Here is an 11,287-nt window from a genome sequence, read left to right on the forward strand (position 1 = left end):
AGGGCAAGATTATTCTTTGTACTAATTATCTGAGCATTTTAATCAAATGTTCAATTGCTATAATAAAGTGAGCATGATGGGGCGCTAGTATTTGTTTGGTATTGATGTGGCACATGGCTGACTGAATGTTGTTACTTTTAAAAGTTGACAAAGAGTAGCTCCATTTTTGCATAGAAGTTCAATATGTGCTGCCTAGCTGATGCTGCATGCAGGCAAACATTGCTCATGTGCACTTCTGCACTGGACCTGGCTTGCTAGCCCTGCTGCATTTTGGCAAGGACTATACTTCCCATTTCCTGTACACCTCCCAAGGTGCTAATGAAATGCAGCAGAGCTCCATGCTCTTAAGAGGCCCTTGGAACTGGTAAGGAGACTGGAGAGCCAGGCCGGGTGGGGAGGTAAATGTTGGGAACACCACCTCTGTGCAGTGTCAGCAGAGCTGTGTGCATTATTAGGCTTTGGCTATTCAGCGTTGGATAATTGCACAGGCCTAGAAAACACTGGCTGAATGAAGAAAGTTACTCAAAGTAGGTCCCATTGAAATTAAGAGGACAAGCTAGACATTGCCTAACTTGTCAACTTAATTTCAGTGCAACTACTCTATAATTTTCTTCATTCAGCCACCATCTTCAGGCATGGACATGCTATGTTAATGAACGCTTTTGTAGAATCTTCACTGACTTTGAAAATGGTGTTTTTTCACCAAAAATGCTTCTAGAACCTTAAAAGATTTTCTGGGAAATTGTCCTAGATTATCAAGTTGCTCAGGGTGGCAAACATGGTTCTGCCTCATGACAACCTTGTCAGATGAGTTAGGCTGAGAGACTTCCTCAGGATACACCCAGTGAGCTTCATAGCTGAGTAGGGATTTGTACCCAGGTCTTTCCAGTGTTAGTCAGTATTTCAACTGCTGCATCATACTGGCTTTTCGTTAGGTGGCTGAATTGTCATGTGAACATTTGGGCAGAAACTGGGTCCTAGTGTCTGCATTATTTTAAAGCAAATTGGTTCAGCAAAAAAAAAATCTAATTGCTTATCAAGAGTACCAAGACAAAGCTGCATTGGTTATTGGGCATCCTTTTTGTGGATAGTCTTACTGTCAGTTTTATAAGGTTAAGGCGATGGGCCTTTTATATATACCTTTTATATCTGGTTAAGTTCAAATGTTTCAGTGTTAAGCTGCCACTGAATCTGAAGAGAAGGAGCTCCATGTTAACTGAAACAAACTTGCAACTCCATTTCTGTGACTAATTCCACTAGACATTGATGAAGACTTTAAGAGAGAGCTACGGAATCTGGTTCCATTGCTGCTTGCCCCTGAAAATCTGGTAGAAAAAGAAATCAGTGGCTCGAAGGTGACTTGTAGAGATCTTGTGCAATATTTTAAGGTAGGCAAACACTTTTGCTCATTGATCATTTTATTTAAAATGGGATCTTTCTATTAAAACTCCCTAGCTTGTGGTCCTGAGCTCTGACTTGTGAATGAGGCGCATTGAAGATTTGATAGGAAGCAATTTGGCACATTGTAGCTGACATATCTGAAAGCATTGTGACTCTTAGTGATCATCTAGCTTTGATCTTGTAAACTGCTTTCCAGCTGTCTTCATAGCCCTACACAGTTCTTGAGTACAATGGTGTAGCTGAAACTTGTCAGTATCATTGCCTCATGTGACTTTTCTAGCATATCAGTTTGCATAAACAGCTGAGTGCTTAGTAAATTGCCAATCCTTGGCTGCTCTGCAGCACAGTGTAAAATGCTCCTTCTCTTAGGAAGATCACACCTGTTTTCTTGGGCTTTTAACTGAATTAACTTTAAACTAAATCTCTTTTGTTTTATGAGATTGTTTCTATTTACCTTTTTGTTTTTTAATTCTGTACATTGCCTAGAGATGTACAGATTAGGTGGTATAAAATATAAATAAAAGAAACACAGGGCAGTTTCCAGCTGCCAATGGGTTGCAGATACACGGAGTTCCTTAATATTCATACTACTGTTCTGGAAGCAGTAATTGTGTCTGCTCTGGCTGTGGTAGCCTTGTCCCAAACAGCAAGAGAACGCACAATGGTGCAATAAGTGTGTCCTAGCAATTCTCAAATTGAGGCACATCTACATTAAACAAAAATAGGCCATCCTGCAGGTCCCACCACAGATACATTTTTTGCCACTCTGCAGTTTTTTGTGGTTTTGTGTAGTTGTTTTGCTTGCTGCCTTCTCCTGGATTATGGGACAAGTTGGCCCCAAAAGCAGGAAGTTTAACCTCCCCACTTCTGAAGCTAACTCGGAATGAGTCGGTGGGGCACACCAGCCAGTGTCCCATGACACATGAGCTGGGAAACACTACAATAAAACATCCCTTTAGCAAGTCTGTTGTAGCAGTCTTATTTATCTGCAGTTGGAGGTGGGTGGAATAGTGTGGAATCCAGCTTGCCCTTGATCTGTGGAAATGAAGTGGAACCATTGGTAAAGAAAACCTTTCAAAAATAGCAAATGTCACTTAATCCTATGAGAAACATAGCTTTTTCATCCTAGTCAAGCCACTATGGGTAGAGAATGTAGAGATGTTGGAATCTAATCTGTTACTGCTAAAAGCTAGAACGTGTAGTAGTTGTGGAAATACTCTGGATGTCACTGCACTAAATCATAATGTAATTTGAATTCAAACTTTGATATTGCATAACAATTGCTATCTAGGTCAAATAAAATGAGACAGTAAATGCTAATTTCATTTTCAGGCTTATATTAAAATCTACCAAGGAGAGGAACTACCTCATCCAAAGTCAATGCTTCAGGTACACTTCTTTCTTTAAGGGCATAGGATGGCAGTTCATGGGTTTAGCACTATATATGGATCTGAAGCATGTGAACCAGAATTTGGTAATTCAGTTGCCTTCCAGATCATAATCAACAATATTGTACTTTGCAGCTGTTTATAAACTTTGTTTAGGTATTGTTGGAAGGTTTGGATCAATATTTACTTCAGTAGTTGCATTCTAAGCTAGGACATGCTGTTGTACAACCTGGCAGTGTCCACATGGGGTTCCTTAAGGTACCACTGGAATTCAAAGGCACCTCCTTCTCTTTGACCAGTGGCCCATTTTAGCCAGCGTTTGCTCTCATCTCTAGTGTCATTGGCAAAAGGCTTTCCTAGCCTTCAGCATTTGAACTAGAGAGAATAGATATTGAAGCTGAGCCCACATTCATTTAGATAGTGAACTGATCATCTCTGAGTTAGATTCTGGTTCATCCGTTTAGATATTTATCACTTTGTGAAGTGCTGTTCCACACTCTAGGTTCCAATACACTTTTCCTAGCAAATTACCTTGATGCTGCTTGTTTCAGAGAGATTCCTTTAAAGCAGTGTTCTTGAGTGCTGGTAGCATGGTAGCCTAGAAAACTATTTGCATTTTCAAAGTGAGTTCTGAAAAGCTGACACTACTTGGTGGATGCTGCAGTCAAATGATGTAGGATTTTAGGGCTATAGAAGCCATGCATATTAATGGATGCATGCAAATCACTGCACAACAAACACATCTATGATTTAAAGTTTTGTGCTATAATTAGTTCTTTGTTTTTAAAGGCAACAGCAGAAGCCAACAACCTTGCTGCAGTAGCTGGAGCAAAAGATACTTACAACAAAGGAATGGAGCAGGTATGGTATTGATGTAAATTGACTATACAGATTTTGCTTTTTGCCTAATCAAGAAAAGCTTGAAAGGTTCCACACCACTGCAAGAAGCCTATATCCTTTCTGGTGCTTAGCCCGGCTCTTTGAGTGGCTACAGTGCTTCCTGCCCCTTCTCCTTGTGAAACCTTTTGCTGGAGGTATCCCATGTATTTAGCCACTCTGTAGTCTGGAGCATGCTTGGGTTTTTGCACTGACTGCAGGTCCAGAAGTCTGAACCCTGCTCCAGTGCTCAAACTCTGCTTTAGCTCCTTGTGCTACTGTCATGACCATCCCAGTTCCTGGGAGCAGCTGCTTTGGGAACCATGGCCCCATGTGGCTTACTGTGCTGGAACTGGGTTGAAGTGCCTACTATGTTGCAGGCTCAACTGCTCAGTTTAGTCCAATGCAGTGGGAAGAGGGTCCCATTTTGCCAGGCACCTGTCCATCAGTGCTGCACCCCCTGTTTCTGTGAAAGGGTCCTACCCCTACTTAGGATGCAGTGGGGCAGAACATCTAAGAGTTTCAAGAAAGCCCTGCTTCACTGCCACTGGACAAGGCCCATCTAGGGAGAGTTGGGCAGCCCCTTGCCCAGCAGAACAGTTCTTGCTGCTTACAGAGTTGCAGTGGAAAAACTACCTAAGTGTCTTAAACGCCAACCGAGGGGGCCAGACAAGCTCATGAAATGAATGTGTGCCTTTGATTAGTCCTTGCTCCACATGGATTACTTTGATTAGTCCTCAGGAGTTGTCTTTCTGGACCACTGTCTTGACTGGTCAGGCAGAGGGTATGTTCTGAGGAGCAGTATGTCAAGGGTACTCAGATGGCATCTTTACTTGGCTCTTGATGGTAGCTAGCAGAGAGGAACCTATGCAGCATTTGGTAGTATCCAGCTCCCAAAGGATCTCTTGCCTAGTCAGCACTTGCCAGTTTCTGAAAAATGAACTTGATGTGCTAGAAAATGTGAGGTCACTTCACATTAATGCAGAAGTTGAATACCTTATCATATGAACTAAACTAGAATTGTGTGGCAGTTCTAGCTTATGTGAGTTAATGGGGAAGCTCTGTTTGTTCTTGCAGGTTTGTGGTGGAGATAAGCCTTACATTGCCCCTGCGGACCTGGAGCGAAAGCATCAAGATCTTAAGGACCTTTCTATAAAACAGTTCCGTTCTGTGAAAAAGATGGGAGGGGAAGAGTTCTGTCGCCGTTATCAGGACCAGCTTGACAAAGAGCTTGACGAAATCTATGCAAACTTTCTGAAGCACAATGATGGCAAAAACATCTTCTATGCTGCTCGCACCCCAGCCACTCTCTTTGCTGTCATGTTTGCCATGTACATAATCTCAGGATTGACTGGATTCCTTGGCATGAACTCTATAGCTACCCTGTGTAACCTTGTGATGGGGTTAGCATTGGTCTCCCTTTGTACTTGGGCATATGTTAAATACTCTGGGGAATTCAGAGAAGTTGGAACACTCATTGATCAGATTGCTGAAGTACTATGGGAACAGGTTGGTATCTCTTTTAAGTTTACTTTCTTGAAGGAACTTGCTGGCGTATCTGCTTAAATGCTGTTGGGCAAAAATTGGCATATGTACCTGTTCTATATGAACGTAGCACAAGCACAGAAATACAAACCAACAGGAAGAAATCTGGCCTTTGAAGTCACTCCAGGATATCTTCTAGCATTTAAATGCCTAATCTGTACAGGTTTTGAAAACCCACAGAAGGTAGAGATCAGTCTCCTAAGGGAAAAGTAGTATAACTTTGTTCGTAAAAGTAAGGAAGGATTACCTTTTCATGGAGGTGGTCTTTGAAGAGCCTCACAGTACTTATCGTCGTTTCACTTCAGCTCTCGTACTGAACAGAAAACTAATAAGCTGGATACCTGTAGGAAGACAGACTTTAGCTTGGTTCTCTTATGTGGTGTTCAGAAAACCTGATAGAATAGTTAATATCATGAAAAAGAAAAATGTACTTTAACATCTGCAGACCAGTTTTTTAAAAAGATAAGTACATAACGTCAAAGTGGGAGACTACAGCAATTAGAGCTGGGGTGGAACACATGAACCTTGAATGTTTTTTCAGAGTCTAATGAAAGTTGCTATTCTGGAAGGGGAGGGAAGGAAAGAAAGTAGGCCATCCATTTCAACTGGCCTTCCTAAAGCATACTTGAACAAAGAGCTTTCTACCCTACTGCATAGACCCAAAGATTAGCATATCTATTAAAACTTTATGCCCTAATTAGAAACCATTCATTAGGCTCTGCAACGTCACTAATGGGTAGTTCTTGACATTTCTCTAAGATGTATTCAGGTGAAGCTTTATCTCGCAGAAGATCAAAGTGTGAACGAATCCAACTTCTAATCTTGTGTTCCAAGCACATAGTTGCTTAGAGCTTCTGTGGTCACATCAGTATTTGTAAAGGTTTTGTACTTTCTGGCTAAAATATTATCATTTCATAATTCACCTTACTTACTGTAGACTTGTGCCACTCTCCTTGGGGTCAGTTTTTCTATTGTGGAATCCTGTTGTGTAACTTGAAGGATAGACTTCTGCCTGCTGTCTGTCTGGAATCTGGCTTCAAGATTGTATTGTAGATCAGCTACTCTTAGAATAAAAGAAATAGGATCACTGAAGTTAAGCAAAAAGCTCTGATAGTATAGCATATTTACCATTCTGCTCAGAAGATCACTAGGAATTTCCTCCAAGATTTGAGGACCGTGTCCCAAAGCTTGGGACAAGGTCAACGACACCCATGGGCACGTTTTCAGATAATTCCTAAGTACTGGATAGGTCTGTTATCTGCATACAGCTTCTCTAAATGATATGCAAAGAATGATGGTCAGGTAGCCCTCCAAGTTTTCATGAGGAAATCTGTCAATCAACATCCCATGTCTTCCTGTATAGCTGTCTCCTACCCAACTGTTTAATACATGTATAAATTTGACAGCTGAGTATTATGATTTTTGAAGGTAGAGAGTTCTGAGTAATACAGGCCTATCTTAGCTGATGCCATGAGATCTTCATCTGGTACATTGTCCTTGGAAATGGTCTGTGGCCATCTCCAAAGGCAGTGGTTGGTCTCCCTAACCCTTCCATATTGGGACTCCATGCAATTCCTAAATTCTAAATAGAATGGTGTCCTAGGTTGTCTAAGTAGTGGATTCTTTTGAGGGGAAGAAGAGGATCTAACTTTCAGGACATTCAGATCTTGAGAAGATGGGGCAGTACGCTATAATGGATAAACCCCACCAAAATCTAAGAGATCCATGGCAGTTGCATGTATACAAATCACCATATCAATCCACTACTGAAAATCTAGTTTGCTAACAAAAGAGGCTTTTCAGTCAGTAAACTGTACAACTTGAGTAATCTTGGTGATGAATTCTTCACTTTCCACTTGAGTCCATTTGCTTTTTTTCTAATATATAATGTATGATGTGACCTGTGTTTGTGGCCCATCCCTCTTAACATATACAGGTTTATCTTAGTGGTTGGGATTGGAAATTGTTCTGTGCTTCATCCTGACTAAAATATTGGACCTATGAAAACTTAGGCACTGCTTGTGGATTTGAAGCATCTAAAGGGAATGGTAGCTTAATAGTCATGGGAATTCTTGTACTCAAACTTGTTTCATAATATTCATGAAAAATTCTGGTTGTGTCTAACGAGCTTTTTTTTTTTTTGGTGGAAGATGAAACGCATTGCATCCCACTATGAGGGACATTCTCTAAATTGATGGATTGTACTAGTTGAATCGTAAATTGTCTAGTCAGTTCTAAACCTTTAATACTAGAGAGGCTCGGAGACATAACTAACATAGATTGACAAGTCTTTGCACATGTAAGGGCTAAATCTTGAAAGCAAGTGCTCTTTTGCCTGTATCTAACTCGCATTCTTGCTTGGCTACTGATCCACTCTAAATCTTCCCATCTTTGTCTTTATTTTCCTGCTTCAGAGGAGTCCCAAGAAGGTGAGAATCAGTGGACTTTACTTCCAGAACTAAACTTCTTTCTGCTCTCTGCCAGTCCTTTTTCTAACTCCTCGCTTCATGTTTTAGGTGTGTTTGAAATTCTTTGAAGTTGTTAGACGTCGTATGATTCGCCGTGCTCTTACCTCAGCGCAACGGCAACGACTCCCATCCAACAATAACAAGAAGAAGAATTAGCCAGTATTCTTACCTTTCCCCCTTTCTGTATCTGAAGCATTCACCACTCGTAGGACAGTAAGCAGGACCATCTGGGCCACTTTGCATAAATGCTATAAACATATCGGGTTGATGCTGCATTTAGAGGGTATGAAATTACACCTGATCTAGGAGTTGTAAAGTGATTTGGATTCACTTGATCACTGCATAGGAAGAAACCACTTAATACTCTGTAAATTATTAACCTTATGCTGGCGGCAGCCAAACTAATCAACTCTTGGTAATTCTTGCAGTTTCTAATGCATTTAATATTTGAGGGTTTTAAGTGTTCATTTTTTAAGTTGGTTTCTTTGTTGTTTTGGGGTTTTGAGTTATTTTCTATTTTCTTTTGTACATTTTTCATACTGCAGGTGATAAAACCTCTTGGGGATAATTTGATTGAGGATACCATGAGACAATCGGTTACAAACTCTATCAAAGCAGGCCTGACTGAACAGATGTCTCAGCATGCCAGATTAAAGACAGATTGACAGTTCATCTCCTCATCTCATCTGCCTACCCATCCTAGACTTGCTTGCTGTACAATGAGAACTCAATAAACCAAAGTTTACATTTGACTGTAGAGAAGTAGTTTAGTCTGACTGGCTTCCCAATTTGCTGCCGCCGTAGTGCGGGAGGGGTGTGTGGGGGAAGGTTTGACAGCTTTTAAAGACTTTCTCCTCTGCTTGCTTCTAAGAGGCAACCTAATGTCATATAGACAAGGGGATTTTTTTAAACTACGAAGTTAGTATACTGTGTACCCAGTGGGGAGGTGGTGTGTCCCTCTGTCTTGCGGAAACATATCCACTGTAAAGTGTTTTTCAGGGAAGTAATTATCAAACCTATACAAGAAAATCTTACAACAGAATGTATGAAGCAACACAATGTTCCCATCGAACATTTGAACTCTGAACATTTTTAACATGAATCCAACTGACATGTCTGCAGTAGCAGTTGGCTGTGAAGTCATGTTTGAGCCACTACGTTTAGCTATTCCTTGCTTTACTGCCTTTTCTGCCAGTATTACCCTAATGCATGTGTATTGTTCTCCACAGAAATTTACATTTAGAGGTAACAACTGTAACCAAGGAAGCTATCCAAGTGTACATTGTCTTGCCTTTTTTAAAATCTGGAGATCTACAGGAAATGCATATCAAACAAGAGCTGTCTTTCTCTGCAGTTTTAGCCTTCATGTATATATAATATGCCATTAATATTGCTGGGGGGAGAAAATCCATCCAAAAAACTGTTGCCTACAGCTACAAAGCAATGAGTTAGGATTGTCTGTACAGTGTGTCTAATTTTTTAAGAAACCACAGGGCATGTATAAAATATAAATATATAAATACAATTTTGTATCAAAGTTTTGTAGTTTATGGCAAAACCTGGTTCTGTGATAGGCTAAGTACAGTCCCTGTAAAGGAATGTTTGTGGCTCATGTAAATGTGTGAATGCATCAAAACAATTTGGAGTTTTTGATATATTTGTGATATTTACCTGCCTTGAGCACTGCAATCTCACCCCATGGGAAATCAGTGGGAATGTTTGTTGTGAAAATTTGTCCTCAGTTGCATTTTAAAGTTATTTCCTGTAATTTATTTTCCAGTACATGATTAAAATCAATTGTGTATATATGAAATTAAACTCATGATTCTTATTTAGAAATGTTGATCTGATTCAGTGCATTAACTGTAGCTGCACATGGTTGGTTAAGCATGGATTCAATGTCAATTTATCTCTCATCCAGCTCATCACTGCCTCCAGGCAGGCATTCAGGGAGGTTATGCCTTCTCCTGATGATATTGACATGGAGAAAAAGATTTGGGTGTCATCAGCATAGATAGCATCCTGTACCATATCTCTTGAAATGTAGACGTTAAACCTTGGAGACAATACAGAGCCCTGAGGGACGCCATATGGAAATTCAGAGTTTGAAGAACAGTCCCCAAGGGATACCATCTGGAATCTGCCTGTGAGATAAGAGTGGAACCACTGCAAAACAGTACATCCCATCCCCAATCCCCTCAGATGCTCCAGAAGGATACTATGGTAAATAGTATCAAAAGCTGCTGAGAGGTCCAAAAGGACCAAAAGCCACACTTCCTCTATCAATTTCCAATTGGAAATCATCCATCAGGCCAACCAAGGCAGTCTCCACCCCATAGCCCACCTAAAAGCCAGTCTGAAACAGGTCTACATAATCCATTTCATCCAAGACTTTCTGGAGTTGGAAGGCTACCACCCTCTCAAATTACCTTGCCCAACCATGGAAGGATGGAGACGATAGAGTTGCTAAACTCTGAGGGATCCAATGCAGGCTTCTTCAAAAGAGGTCTAATAATTGCCTCCTTAAGGCAAGGAGGCACCCTGCCCTCCCTCAGAAGCAGTTACGATCTCTACTAGGTCTTCTACAACTACTTCCCTGCTGGATAGTATATGCCATGTTGGATGAGGGTCAAGAGAACAGGTGCACTGCTCTAAGCAGCTTGTCCACAGCCTCATGAGTCAAACTGGAACTGATCCAGCCTGACCACATAAGAGGAGTTGCTGGACATGTGCATTTCAGATACTGCTGTAATTTTGGGGTCTAAATCCAAGTTGGCCCAAATATATATTTTGTTCACAAAAAAATCATTAAATGTGTCACAGTGGGTAATAGTTCCAAATTCTGATTCAAGGGAGGAGGGGTACTTACTATTCCTCTCACAACCCTGAACAACTCCACTGGACATGAACTTGTGGATGCAATATGGGCTGAAAAGAATCACTTCTCTGCTGCCTGTATTGCCAGAGCATAGATCTTCAAATGTGCTCTATGTTGTAATCTGTAAGATTTGAGTAAAGTCTTCCTCCACTTGCGATCCAGTTGTCTACCTTGCCTCTTCAATCCCCATAGATCTGGTAGTGGTTCCAACATCCATAAGGACTGGGTTCTGCGCCTGCGCAGACCACACTTCGGATAGAATTCTCTAGCTCCTCGCGATGCCCAACTGCCGGCAGGGCATGGCTGCAGTACTCTTAAACGGCGGTTAGGTGTCCCCTTTCCTCAGTTTCTTGTTGACCGCCTAAGCGCTCACATCTTCGGGAAACTTTTGTTCCTCAGATATTTGTTATTTATGACTGGCACGGATTTGACTTATTTCGGACTTTGATTAATCTTTTCGGACAACCTTGGTTAAGACGAACTGTTAAAAAAAAAAAAAAAAAGCAGATGACTCGGAACGGACAACGGACTTCTCTGGCGAACGATGCAGAACGGATGTCTAACTCTGGCAAACAACTGGCTTAAAGGCACGGTACACTATTTAGTGAGCTTACTACCCCTGAATTTTGGGTAATTGGGCTTGCCTATGAGTTCCGGCAAGGAAAAACCAAGAAAGAAAACCACCTTCAAAAGGTGCCGTGACTGCCACGGGGAAACTCCCTTCCATGGAT

General features: G+C 41.2%; 1 protein-coding gene across 5 annotated transcripts in view; it reads left to right on the plus strand.

Moving 5' to 3' along the window:
• The window catches only part of ATL2 (atlastin GTPase 2), a 49,314-nt gene extending 39,793 nt beyond the window's left edge, over window positions 1-9,521 (plus strand). For 2 of the 5 annotated variants that reach the window (XM_053243386.1, XM_053243424.1), the window contains 7 exons: window positions 1,261-1,388; window positions 2,734-2,790; window positions 3,579-3,650; window positions 4,743-5,174; window positions 7,625-7,639; window positions 7,727-7,891; window positions 8,224-9,521. In XM_053243386.1, the coding sequence (XP_053099361.1) occupies window positions 1,261-1,388; window positions 2,734-2,790; window positions 3,579-3,650; window positions 4,743-5,174; window positions 7,625-7,639; window positions 7,727-7,834 (812 nt within the window). In that variant the 3' untranslated portion in view covers window positions 7,835-7,891; window positions 8,224-9,521. Of the gene's footprint in view, window positions 1-1,260; window positions 1,389-2,733; window positions 2,791-3,578; window positions 3,651-4,742; window positions 5,175-7,624; window positions 7,640-7,726; window positions 7,962-8,223 lie in introns of all 5 variants that reach the window. The other 3 variants (XM_053243395.1, XM_053243415.1, XM_053243403.1) reach the window with 3 other exon arrangements.
• The last annotated feature ends 1,766 nt before the right edge of the window (window positions 9,522-11,287 follow it).

Source organism: Hemicordylus capensis, chromosome 1, assembly GCF_027244095.1.
Source record: "Hemicordylus capensis ecotype Gifberg chromosome 1, rHemCap1.1.pri, whole genome shotgun sequence".
Taxonomy (NCBI): Eukaryota; Metazoa; Chordata; class Lepidosauria; order Squamata; family Cordylidae; genus Hemicordylus; species Hemicordylus capensis.